The sequence below is a fragment of the Euphorbia lathyris genome, chromosome 8, assembly GCF_963576675.1.
Source record: "Euphorbia lathyris chromosome 8, ddEupLath1.1, whole genome shotgun sequence".
Lineage (NCBI taxonomy): Eukaryota > Viridiplantae > Streptophyta > Magnoliopsida > Malpighiales > Euphorbiaceae > Euphorbia > Euphorbia lathyris.
The window spans coordinates 53,094,324-53,107,903 of record NC_088917.1 but is presented as its reverse complement, the minus strand read 5'-3'; the positions used below and the strand labels follow the sequence as shown (position 1 = coordinate 53,107,903).

Sequence of the window (13,580 nt, the reverse complement as noted above, 5' to 3'; positions counted from 1 at the left end):
TCCTAACTCACGATTGAAATAGCTATAGTCAGTGTCTGTCTAAAGCTGTCTCACACCATACCCAGCCTTGCTGACCTGAAATTGAGTTAAATTATAAAATCTTAAATTAAGTCAGCATTAAAAAAAAGAAAAAGTTGAATTAGTTCCTAACCCCCCTTGGAACTAATACTATCACGTTACACGGAACCAACAAAGATAATGCAGCATGCATTGCTCAACTGAAGGAAGACTACATTAAATGAGACAGAATAAAGCACATTTCACCAAAGTTTTTCTTTATGCACGACCTTCCAAAGAACGATGAAATCAATATTCAGCATATTCGATCAAGTGACAATCTGACAGATTTTTTCACACAGGCATTACCTTCTACAACTCTCAAGAAGTTGGTTTATGTTATTGGAATGCGTTGTCTTAAAGACCTTCAGTAATATTATGAATAGGGGGAGTAAACACTCTACTATCTTTTCCTTAACCAATGGTTTTTTTCCCACTGGGTTTTACTTGGTAAAGGTTTTTAATGAGACAGTGTCCTGTTCGCATGGATGGACATCCAAGGGGGAGTGTTATGAATAAATTGATGGATGTCCATAAGTATAACCATTGTAACTCTTCATACCTTAATGTTGTAACTTTTTATTCATTAAAGTTGTAACTCTTTATTCCTTAATATTTGTAACTCCATAATTTATGTAACTTATATGTTCATAAGCCTATAAATATAGGTTTCTTTTATGTAATAGAGGACAAACAAAAAGGCAAGTGAAATACAAGTAGAAATGTAAGTATATACTTACTTTCTTTCGATTGTTATTATTCTATTGTCTTTTTTGTTTTATTTTTTTTTTTTTGGTAGAAAAGGAAAAGAAAAACGAATAACAACAAACTACCCAGGAATTAGCCTAGGGAAGCTAACCCCAATCCTATCTTCTAAGAGAAGATGAGAGATGAAACTAGGGGAAACAGGAAGGGTAGTAACGCCTAACGTCCCTTCATGGCCCGCCGCCGCCAAGCGATCAGCAACACGATTCTGCTCTCTAAAAATGTGTCTGAACTCTACGAACTCAAAGGAGGAGCAAAGCCTTATAATAGCTTTGATGAGGTTGCGACTGTTAAGACCCATAGAATGATTCTCAGAAATCATTTTGATTGCTTCCAAATTATCAGACTCCACAGAGAGCCTCTTAACACCCAGCCTTTTAGCAAGATTGATTCCAGTAAGAATAGCCCAGAGCTCCGCAGAAAAGGAAGAACCCAACCCTAAATTCTGGGAGAACCCAGAAAGCCAGACGCCCCCTACATCTCTAAGCACACCTCCAGCCGCAATCTTACCGTTACTGAGGCAGGAACCATCAGTATTCAGCTTCACAACCCCCTCTCTTGACCTGCTCCATCCCACGAGATGGACATCACAACACTGAGAGGCTCTGGCAAGGGACTCTCCTTTGAAACTATCGATAATAGAGAAAAGTTTTTTCGAGAAGAAATCAGCTAAGTTTGTCATAAAAACAGTTTTATCTCCAAAAATCTCCCCGTTTCTCCATTTCCAAACTTGGTGACAGATAATAGCAAAGAAAATGTCACCATGCTCCATGTATGGAAGCAACTTTCCTCTAACACCATCAGAGAACCAGTCGACCTCAGAATGTGCCATGAAGGAAGAGAAAATATGGTGTGGGAGAATTTTCCTCCAAACCTCTTTACTATTAGAGCAATCTCTAAGAGCATGGCACAAAGTCTCAATATGGCCTCTGCATCTACTGCAAGCTCCAGAATCAGCCAAGTGCCTTCTGTGCCTATCCGAATTAGTAAGAAGCCTGTCCTTAACGCCCAGCCACAGGAAACTCCTAATACGGAAAGGAACTTTAAGGGTCCAAATCGACTTCCACACATCCGAGGGAGGATCAGATCTAAAGAGAGAGAAAGCTTCAAAGGCCGATTTGCAAGAATAAACTCCATTGTTAGTCAGCGCCCAACAGTGCCTATCCAAGTCTTCCTCTTGATTACTCACCTTCACTCCCCGCATTCTAAGGAGAGTCTCAAGGCTAAAGAAAGTATCAAACTTTGACCAGATCCAGTCCCCTTCCGAGTCAACCACATCGGCAATCCTCCAGTTGCGTATATCACTAGGCGGGGGGGAAGAACACACCTCAATTAACGGTTTATCCCCAATCCAGTTATCAAACCAGAAACTAATGGACTTACCATTCCCCACCTCCAGGCCAACTCCCAAGCAGAACTCATCAAACACAGCACTAAGTCCTTTTCAGAGGAAGGAACAATTAGCAACTCTCTCTTTCGGGCCCCCAAAGATTTTGTCTTTTTTGTTTTATAACAATACTAATATTATTATTATTATTATTATTATTATTATTATAATAATAATAATATTAAAAAAAATCTCATAAAGATTACGATGGGGTGAGGATGTGGATCTTCATGGGATGGGAGGGAAGTCTCCGTCCTCGTCTCATTCTGTCACTAAAGTGAGAGAGGTTTCCATTCTCGCTCACTCCCATCTCTTTTGGGACAAATTTTCGCACTAGTTATTATCTATCTAAAGGTGCCTTAACTTATGATTTAAGAGTTAGAATTGTTCCTAATCTTTGACATTCAAGATCAATTTAGTCTTAATCGAAATTTAGGTATTAATCAGTCCCTAAATTGGCAAATTTTGACAAATTAACATAGATATAATCAGTTTTATTACAAAAGATGTATAAATTTAGGTCAATTTATCAAAATTTGTCAACTTAAAGTTTGAGTTGATAAATAACCTTTAATTTGGATTAAATTGATTTTATTGCCAAGTTTGAGGGCTAATTTGACTCTTAATTCCTTAATATAAACACATCCCGTTTACATGGATAGTTCCGTAATTTCATGTTGCTTTCTAAAACCCGTACAATCACACGCATCGCACCCCATGGTAGTCAATATAGACTCTCAAAGTCAAATATAGGGAATTATTGTTCGTGTAGGGTTTAATAGTAGTGCCTCCTACCCTTTTCTTTCTCTTTTGCAGAAGCCGTAATTGGTGCCTGCTCGTTGCTCTCTTTCGCTCTCTGTGGAGAGGAAACGGAGCATTCAGTGTTTTGAATAATCTTCTTCCGCTTTTCTTTTAGCTTAAAGGATGGATGACAGAATGATAAGCGGCACTGAGCTGGCGATCCAATCAGTGGAAGATAGATTACCTCGTTTTGCAAATGGATCAGCAATTCCTTCTTCTTCTTCGTTTTCGTCTTCATCGTTCTTGCTCAGAAAGATTGAGTTTCACCCGGCTAGAAAGCCGTTTTCCGGTTTTGGAAACAAACATGATTTTAGCAGTGGCGATTTTCGAATAGAAACTTTAAACTCTGATTCTCGGTCTCATAAGCGGCCGCTTGCGTTGAATCGTCTTCAGTGCGGGAAGAAAGTGGATGGGACGGATTTAGTGGAAAATGGACTCGATCCTGAGCTCAGTTTGGGGTTTGCTTTCAGGAGAATTGTGAGTATTTTCTCTTTGTTTTCTAATACGAATGGAAATCGATTGTGTGAAGTGAATTCGTTTATACTTATTCATGATATTAGTCTTTTGTTGCAAAACGAACTTTTCTTTTCTTTATTTGATATTTGTTTCAGCCTACAATAATAGACTTCGCAAACATTGAAATGTTTTTGGATGCAATTAGTCTCACTGTTTTTGTTGTTGTACTCTTAGCTTTCGATTTGACATCCAAAGCCTAATTATAAGCATGTTTTAAACTTGTGGGAATTTCTTCCATACTGATGCTGTTATTATTTTGAATTCTTTTTTCTTTTTCCTAAGTAGTGCGTTAAATTTTGATACTTTAAACAACTAGTTTATTTATTCCAATTTCCAGCTGGGTGTAATTGTAAATGCTGTTGGATGAATGTCAATAATTTCTATACTGTTTTCTCTCTTAAAAGACAGCAATTTCAACATTGATACGTTGGAGTTGGCTAGAGCTTGTTTGAGAGTTTGCTCGAGAAGTTTCTGCTACTTCTTTTGGCCATTAACTGGATTTAACTAGTGATCTCTTGTTGTATATGCTCTTCTAGCCATTTTTTTTGTTAGAATTTCTATTTATACTTTCATGGAGTTTAGTTTACAATTTGTTTTTCAGTGCTTCTTGTTTCGTATAAATTTTTTTCTAGTCTTATGCGCTTAAGAAGTTGTGGTGAATTTGTCATGAATGTCAGAGTCTCACACTTAATTCACTTGTTAAATATACTTTTTTGTGCTTTGGTTTTCTGTATTTTGAATGTAGACTAAGATTGTTCTTTTTATTTTTTTGTCTCCTTTTTGCGGGTGTGGTTTCAATACAGATGTTTTTACTAGACTTCAGATCAGATCAGCTTAGCAAAGTTTAGTTCCAGTTAGTGAAATTAATGTCGTTTTTAGATGCTTGAATTGGCTTTCATGGAAAATCAAATAATATTTACTCATTTAATATCTGTGAATATGCACCATCTTTCCTGTAGGGCATAGGATTTTGAGTGGTACATGTCAAAAGGGATATGGTTCAATTTTATGTAGCTCCTTCTTAAAAAGAAAATTGATAATAAAACCAGAAAGCTTAGTCTAAACTTTGCACTTGCCCTTTCAATTTACCTGTTTACATTTTATTTTTTGTTGATGATGAATAATATCTCTATCTCTAATTGTTTTCATACGCGTATTTCATTCTTAAATAGAGAAACTCAATCTGTTTTTCCTTTCGTTATGGCCTGATTACTTTAGTTTCTACTTATTTCGCTGTAATTAATTCTCTCAGGTCGTAATATTCATGAAATTTTGATTAGCTATTGAATTTGGTTAGTTGCTTACCTTTGAGGTTCACATGACTCAGGGTGCTGGTTTGGAAAATCTTGGAAACACTTGTTTTCTCAATTCGGTGTTGCAATGCCTGACATATACTGAGCCTTTGGCAGCATACTTGCAGAGTGGGAAGCATCAAAATACATGTGAGTGGCTCTGTTGTGCTCTCACCTCTCCTTATCTTTCGATGCATGTGCATACTTAATTCTTTTTATTTACAGTCGCTTTTCTTGAAATTGCAGACTGCTCATTCACATGTAGTTATATATATATATATGTATTTTATATAGTACCCTTTCTGCATAATGAGATTTTAAGATTGCCCAAGTTAATAGTTTTCCATCATTAAAACTTCATTTGATTTAGGGATCTATGAAAATATCTATTTCTGGAGTTTTACTAGCAGTAAATTACTTTAACCCAATCTATTTTGTTGAAGTTCAAATATTAAAAAAAAAAATTACAGCATGATTCAAGATTAGGAGACATGATCCTCGACACTCACCTGCTGAGTTCTACATAGTCATTGAGAACCTCAGACAGTGTCTCCTTGGAGGATCAAAAAACAAATTGCCATCTCAGAAAGCCAGGGCTTGTATCTCCATCATCTCTTGGCTCGCTATGATGCCTACATTTATGCATAATGAGATTTTAAGATTGGCCAATTTAATAGTCTTCCATCAGGAAACACTTCATTTGATTTGGGATGTATGAAACTATCTATTTCTGGACTTTTATTAGCAGTAAATTACTTTAACCCGATCTATTTTGTTCAAGTTCAAATATTAAAAAGAATTTACAGCATGATGCAAGATTGGGTGACACATGATCCTCGGCACTCACCTGCTGTGTTTTACATAATCAGTGAGAACCTCAGATAGTGTCTCCTGGGAGGATCAAAAAACAAATTGGCATCTCAGAAAGCCAGGGCTTGTATCTCCTATCATCTCTTGGCTCGCTATGATGCCTACATTTCTGTTGCCATATTGTTATGATGTTATCAATTTAGCATGATGCATTACATGGCTGTAAAAATTTGTGTGATGATGCCCTGAAACTAAAACAGCCATTTTATTTAATTTGTCTTCATCTGTAAATCATGAGAAGTACAACATTCCTTGAGTTAGCTAGGTTAGTGCAAGTTACTCGTTGGCCGGTACGCATCGGAAGGAAGCTTACCTGGATATCTTTTCTTAAGCTAAGGTTATTATTAGCACTTCTGAAAGCTTTTCTAAGCTATTCTCATCTTTCTACTTGTCCTGAAACTCAATGATTTTGGCTGTAGCTAATAGCTTATCCTCTAGTCCAATTGGCTGATAATATTTGCTGAAGATGTATTTAAATTACTTGGATTTTGGCATCTTTCTTGAAATGTAAACCTGTTATTCTGGTATGAACTAATTTTATAGGTTGATTATTAATTGATATTTGCCTGTAGTATTCTTTGAGAAAATATAAAGGATAGTTTTGAAGGTCCTCAAAGTTCCATCATTGCCCTTGTATTTCGGGGGCTGATAACTTTCTTCTGTCTTGGCTTGCTATTGAAAAGAATTTAATTGCTGTAGTATGTGCTTGCAAACATGTACACATGTTAGTAGTTTCATATTTGATTGCAAAGAGAAGCCAATGACCTTCTTATAGTGTGTTTGTTTTGAAGGAAAAAAGTGGAAGGATGGAAGGGGTTAGAGGGAAGGAAGAGGGTGGGGGTGGATGCTTAAGCCACCTTGCTGGTTAGAAAGAAAGAGAACAAATGAAGGATAAAGTGCTATCCTTACTAGATGCATGGGCACACAAAACCTTTTCTTCCCAAATGGATAGGTTGGGAGAGAAAAAGAAGTAAATTAGATGCTTTTATAGGAGTTTTTCATTTTTCCTTGGCTAAATTAATGTAGAATCCACATTTTGAAGTTAAATTGATGGACATTTTGCTTCCATTCTCCCTAACTTTCCTCTTCTATCCTCCCTATTTTCCATCCGCTCGATTAACCACACTTATTTCCATTGGTGTTCTCCACCAATCTGGAAAACGGAGCTGAATGCTCTCGCTTTTTTTCTGCCGTTGTTGAAGCATAGGCTTTTCTGATTAGTTAAATCGGTTGTTCTTTTTGTGTGGCCTTTCTCTTTTCAGGTGTAATGTACAGTTGTTGCTCCTCTGATAAGAATACTTATCTTTAAATTCCTTTTTATTCACTGAGGAAGAAATGATCTCCATAATTAAATCGATAACTTTTTAACTTTCAAATATATGACATGTTGAAATAGCAAGAAATATTGCAAGTGGCTTTCAGAAGGGATAATATTTAAATCTGTCTTATCATATATGTTGACACTTGCTTTCTTTGGCAAATACAATGTTTTGAAGGCTGGGAAACTGTGCTTCTTGTCTCTAGCGTTTTTATTTTTATGATTTCAGATTATATGTAAAAATGAGATATTGTTTACATTCATGCTATCACTTTTATTTCTGTCTTATCCATAGATTAGTTTAGTTGTCATTTTTCATCTTGTTGCTCTAAGTAGAGGGTTGACTTGTTTCTAACCCTTTTGTTGGATTGATCTATGAAGGCCATATTGCTGGTTTTTGTGCATTGTGTGCCATCCAGAAACATGTTAGCCGAGCTCTACAATTAACTGGAAGATCATTTGTGCCAAAGGATCTTGTCTCAAACTTGCGTTGTATCCTTCTCTTCTATCTGTGTTTTACTGTAAGCATGATATATGCTTTGTCTCCCTATTGGGTAACTGATTTGCATCATGGTTGCTAGTTAGATCAAATTCAGTGATAGTCACTGCTTTAGTGATGAATTGCTTTCCCTTTTTCTTACTTTTTTTTTTGCCTTAATCGATATCTGAAATAGTTTTGCTTCATTATGTGAACATATATTAATGATTTATTATGGACCTATAACAATGTCAATATTGCCCTAAGATTTGCAACACCATTTGTTTGAGATATATAAGTAATAAGTATCGTTTACCTGAATAGCATTTCCTCTCTACTTCACTTGTCACATTTGTAGTCCTTGACCGCATATAGGCATATCTCGGAACTTTAGAAATGCTAGACAGGAGGATGCTCATGAATACATGGTGAATTTGCTAGAATCAATGCATAAATGCTGCTTACCTTCAGGAGTACCAAGTGAATCCCCTGCTGCTTATGAAAAGAGTTTGGTGCACAAGATCTTTGGTGGTCGCCTTCGTAGTCAGGTACTGTTTCTTGTTTTTACTTTGTAAATTTTTTGAGCTGAGTTTACAATTAATTATCACCTTTAACAAGTTATAAATATTTATATACACGTGCTGTGCTGCCTATTGTGACTATGTTTAAGATGTTGAATTACATCTAGAGAAAAGATTTGCTAGACTCAGATGCTCTACTAGCTCAGGTTTTATAAGTATACAGTCATGATTTGATGAGTGCTAAATTATAACTTTACCTTGGAAGAGTGCTAAAAAAATATATGTTTAATTAATGTGCTAGTAGAATTACTCAATGTGTGCGGTCAATGTTTGTTTTGACATCTCATCAGGTGGAATGCCAGCAATGTTTTTACCGCTCCAACAAATTTGATCCATTTTTGGATTTAAGCCTTGAAATATACAAGGCAGATACTTTGCCTCTTGCACTTCGAAACTTTACTGCTGCAGAATTGTTAGATGGGGGTGAGAAGCAGTATCAGTGCCAACAATGCAAGCAGAAAGTTAAAGCTATGAAACGGCTAACTGTACACAAGTGTCCATATGTACTTACCATCCATCTTAAGCGCTTTCATGCACACGATCCTGGACGAAAAGTTGACAAGAAAGTTATTTTCGATCACTCATTGGATATGAAACCTTTTGTCAGTGATACCTATGTGAGTAAATGTTAACATTTTGAACAATTATTCTTTTAGATTTCAGTTTAATGGAATTTTTAACCTCTTTGGAACCTAATTGGGCTTCAGGATGTTATTTCATGTGGAAAGGCTTAAACTCATATTCCTTTTTGGCTTAATTTTTTTTTTTTTTTTGGCTACAATAATGACCAAGAGTTGAAATTGAATTGCAAATAATGATAAAATATTAGGCATAATTTTTGCTTAGAAGAATATTTTCTTTTTAAATCAAGGCAGGTAGTAGGAACTGCTTTTCTAAGTTGTGTATTAAATAATAATGGCAAGGTTTAGTTTTGTCAGAAATTTTGAGTAGTGTGATTTTGCTTGGCCTGTTTTTATTGTTGATTCCAAATTTTTTAGCCCATGGCCTTTCTGTGTTGCTGTTCTTTATTGTATTTTGACGTCTTGTTTAGCCTTCAAGCTTGCTTTTGAACCCTTTATCCACCTAATGGCGGGACTTGTTATACAATTGGGTTAGAATTCTGGAAAGGGGTGAGATGTACACCTAGGATATAAAGATTATATACAAAGAATATAATTTACAGCAAATAGGTGCATTTTAAACGATTGGCATGGGATAACTAGTTTTGCTGTACAAAGGGAAAAAAAAGAAGGGAGTATAGTTGAGTAAATTTCTTGGTTGGGGGTTATGTTATTAATTGAATTGGTCTGCTTATGTACTCTGGTTATTTTCACATTAAATTGATCTAAACAATTTTTTACCTTGCAATGAGTTTTAATATTCACTTGAATAAGGTTCTCCAGTCTATATGTTCTTTGATGCTCAACTATTCAATGTTCCAATAAGTTATGATATTTAAATTGAATCTTTAATTTGTTGTGTTCACAGGAAGGAGATTTGAAATACAGCCTGTATGGTGTGCTTGTACATTTTGGTCATAATACCCATTCTGGCCATTATGTCTGTTTTGTTCGCACATCAAGGGGTATATGGTATCTCCTTAATGACAATGAGGTAAGGCATTCTGAAAGCTTTCCTGCTATCCTGCCCTTATATTTTTATTCCTTGCAGTAAACAAATTTGATGAGTTAAACACGTTTTGAAGTAACAGGTTCGCCAAGTTAGTGAGAAGAAGGTTTTAGACCAGAAGGCTTATATGTTGTTTTATGTCCGTGATAGAAAAATTGTTGCTCCAAGAAAGCCTGGTGATGTGGTTTACAAAGAAAATATGAAGGCTACTGCTGGCAATAACGTTACAAATTTGGTTTTTAAGCACTTATCAAATGAACATGCTAGTAATGATGGTTCAGTTGGGAACAAAGCACTTGCTGTTGTGAATCAAAAAGATTCTGCTGATATGTCAAAGGATCAAAAGGGTGCAGTAAACTTCAGTACGCCAAAGAAATTTCTTCAGAAAGAAACATCAAATGATTCTGCAATCTCAGAATCAACAGTGAGAAATGCAGAACCTTCAAGTTCGCTACTGAAGAAGGACCCAGCAAAAGAAATTTCTACAGGATCAAAAGCAAGTCCAGGGGCAGAACCGCTTTCAAGTTCCAGCACTGCTAAAATTGATAATGCTACTGTCCAAATAGGGGCCAAATCAAATAACCGTGTTGAGCTTCCTGTTGAAAAGCTCGACACAAATGAAGCCTCAAAAAAGGTACCTGGATGTAAAATACTCAGCATGAACTTTCTTCTTGTTTTCTGAACTGATCAATGTGTTAACATATGATTCCTTGATCCTTCCAGATAAATCCCATCCTAAATGGCAGAGTTGATGAGATAGCGGAGAACCCAAGATTCTGTCAATCTGTGGATTCTGTTGACAGAATCTCAAATAAAATTGATAATATAAAGTTAGCAGATAAACCTTGTAATGAAATCAGCCAGGTAATCTCATATCTGTATTCTTCTTTATGCTCTATATTATTTGTGAGGTCAAGCATTAACTTGCTTCTCTTGCTTTCTTAGGGTGGAGATTTTTTTATTGAGATTGCTGCAGGAAATGCATCGGGTGGTAAGGCTGGTGGTAGAGGTCAACAAAATGTGAATGAGTTGGTTGACTCATCATTGCTATCAGTTGAACAAAATGGATGTCTTCATGATGAATCTCCTAATTGCTCGCCTTGCAAAAAGTTAAAGAAGAAACGCTTGAAATGTAGGAGTACAAACTTGCGTTTTGGCAATAACTTCTTCAGAGCTTCTGTTGCATTATGGAAAAAGAAGAAACATAAAAAGAAGCGTTGCATTTTAAAGATGCAGAATCTCATTAAAGAACAGTTGCTGGAGAGCTTTAGTCTTTCACCAGAGGTTGGACCATCTACATCCAGGAAATCTATGCCAGTCACATTCGGTGCAACACATTTGCAAAGGGAGGATAATTCGTGTTTGAAGAGTAGAGGTGATTCCCTGATAGAAACAGTGGATGATGGATTCAAGAAGAGAGAGAATAAGCATCAGGATTCAACTGATTTTACAGAAACTAGCAAAAAATGCAAGTCAGAGAATGGGATGATGTCTATGCTAAATCGAGGTCTAGAAGAGACAACTGGTGAGTACTTCTTGAATAATCATCAACACATGTTCCAAAATTAGTATGAACCAGTAGTACAAAATTTTGTTGCTTATCAACAGTTAATATCAGTTCATATATGTTTAATGATTGTTTTAACATTTTGCTTCTAATTTCTTGGTGGAACCAAGTGTAGATAGATAAATTCTCTGCTTTTCCCTGTTAGCCTGAGGTTTTTATGCCGAAAAAATGAACTTTGAGTAAGCATTTGGTTGTAGCTGATTGATGAGTTTGAAACTCGTATATTCCTTCATATGTCTAATGGACAATTCAAGCTTTTAAACTGTAATGTTTGGTTGTGAGCTTATGTGGGTGGCTCTAAGGAATATTTTTTGTTCATTCCACAATTTTCAAGGTAGTATTCTCTTAACAGAATACAATTTTTCCCCTGCAAAAAATTTGTGCTACTGAAATAGTGGTCTAATATTTTCTCCTTTGGTCTTGGATGAAGATATAACTTGGCATTTCCTTCAGGGGCCTGAATAATAGCTATAGAGTGAAACTATTTCAACATTTTTTTTTCCAATCTTCTGGGCTGGGGACAAAATAAATAAATAAACTTTTGAAAAATGTTATTATGGCTTGTTGCAGTTGCACGCTGGGATGGATTAGAGTTGCCTTCATCACAGATAATGGAATCAAGTAGCATCGAAGAACCACGAGTTGGTCGTGTGCTGGATGAGTGGTAACTATATTTCCATTATTGTTTTTCTGTTTATTTATTTATTTGTTTTGGTTTTGCTCTTTGTCCAACACTAGTTCAAAAATCGTGGAAAAGAATATGTGACTGCTGTTTATAGCTGTAAATTGATCAGATATACTATTTCATCTAGCGACAGACTGAGGACTACTAATATAAGGCTGATAATCTTGTCCATTTTTACATTTCTTTGCAAAATCTTCTAAAATAAAATCATTTCGGTTTCCTACCGAGTCCCTACTCTAATTTCTCAATAAAGTCCTTTGGTGACTGTCACATACTCTTTTCCATAGAAGACGAAAATGTGGAAACTTTGAATGGTTTTACTGTGTGTTTGGCTTTGTTGTTTAACATTGTGCATTTTGCTTGTTTTATCTTGGACAGGGATGAAGAATATGACAGAGGTAAGAGAAAAAAGTTGAGGATCAAACAGCATGAGTTTGGGGGTCCAAATCCTTTCCAAGAAATCGCAGGCCTAAAAAAACAACATAAAAAGCCGAAGATGGACCGAAGTAGCTCCGGGAACAAACCATTCAGGATATGAGTAGATGTGGAGGGAGCAACATGCTGCTACTTTTTGTATGTATCAATTCTATCCGTGTTGTTTTTGGAAATTTTGGTAGTGTTGTTTCCATTTAATTTTTGGGAAGGGAAAGAATGGATGAGGTGTTAGAATTATTTGTAGACTATAATCTTTACATTAGAAGACCAATCTCAGATGTACCTTTCTTTGATGTCGAGAAATGTAATTCGATTTTCAACTTTTTATTTTATTTATTTGATATTGAAGTTGTGCTCAACTGAACTGAGGGTTTTTATTCTTTTTATAAATTAACATATTGTCTAGTATTAAAGGTACTTATGGCTAGAACATATGGAATTTAGTTAGTAATTGTTGCTAAGATTTAGCGTTGTTATTTTGCTGATTTTACTAGTATTTAATATTGTTGTTAAATAATATGTAGTTTCTCCTAGTGCTTTGTCTAGTAATTAGGCTAACGGTATCTGGTTAATTCTTGACCAAACAGTTATTGAAATTTACAGTTATTGAAATTTTAGGGTGAAGATTAAAATCATTCTGAAGTGTAACAATAACTAATGAACTGACAAGGTGAAAATAATAGATGTCTATTTGTTGTTCTAACACTTCTTTTTTTTTGTTAAAGAGCATTTTTTTAATGAGTTGGCAGTCCAGGGTATAACAATGGATGTGAAAAGATTAGGAGTGATGATTAAAGGGCTAATGTTGTGTCAATTATGGTTAGTGTCAAATGAGTTATTTTAATCTAATTCAAAAAATTTCAAGTCACAATCTTTTAATTAACCATTTAATTAATCATGTTAGTATTGTGTTTTTGGGTCACAAATAATTTTATTATCTTAACAAATTTATTATCTTAACCATATAAGAGGATATGATAATACTTAAAAAATCATTTTGGATTTGTATGATAAGCTTACATTTTTTATATAATTTTACTATCTCCATTAAGGGTAATATACAAAAAAAAAAGGTCCGAGTTTGTATGTATTAATTGTGATGATATTACTTGTATTAATTATATGTATTAATTGTAATTATATTATTTTTATTAATCAAACTGACATGTAAAAGCATGAGAGAATACATTTGTTTAAGT

The 13,580-nt window shown here is 35.2% G+C and overlaps 1 protein-coding gene across 1 annotated transcript; it reads left to right on the top strand.

Moving 5' to 3' along the window:
- The first annotated feature begins 2,995 nt into the window (after window positions 1-2,995).
- Window positions 2,996-12,740, top strand: LOC136203682 (ubiquitin carboxyl-terminal hydrolase 23). The gene is made up of 11 exons (XM_065994883.1): window positions 2,996-3,487; window positions 4,854-4,968; window positions 7,388-7,498; window positions 7,860-8,032; window positions 8,356-8,682; window positions 9,554-9,679; window positions 9,777-10,328; window positions 10,418-10,558; window positions 10,640-11,219; window positions 11,832-11,925; window positions 12,325-12,740. The coding sequence occupies exons 1-11, from the start codon at window positions 3,134-3,136 to the stop codon at window positions 12,482-12,484; spliced, it is 2,733 nt and encodes a 910-aa protein (XP_065850955.1). The 5' UTR covers window positions 2,996-3,133; the 3' UTR covers window positions 12,485-12,740.
- The last annotated feature ends 840 nt before the right edge of the window (window positions 12,741-13,580 follow it).

What these genes read in the sequence shown, in the direction of transcription:
- LOC136203682 (XM_065994883.1), top strand. Translation starts at nt 3,134, where the DNA reads ATGGATGACAGAATGATAAGCGGCACTGAGCTGGCGATCCAATCAGTG. An exon ending in ATCTCCTTAATGACAATGAG is followed by an intron (nt 9,680 to 9,776) that starts GTAAGGCATTCT and finishes TTGAAGTAACAG; the next exon opens with GTTCGCCAAGTTAGTGAGAA. An exon ending in AGGTCTAGAAGAGACAACTG is followed by an intron (nt 11,220 to 11,831) that starts GTGAGTACTTCT and finishes GGCTTGTTGCAG; the next exon opens with TTGCACGCTGGGATGGATTA.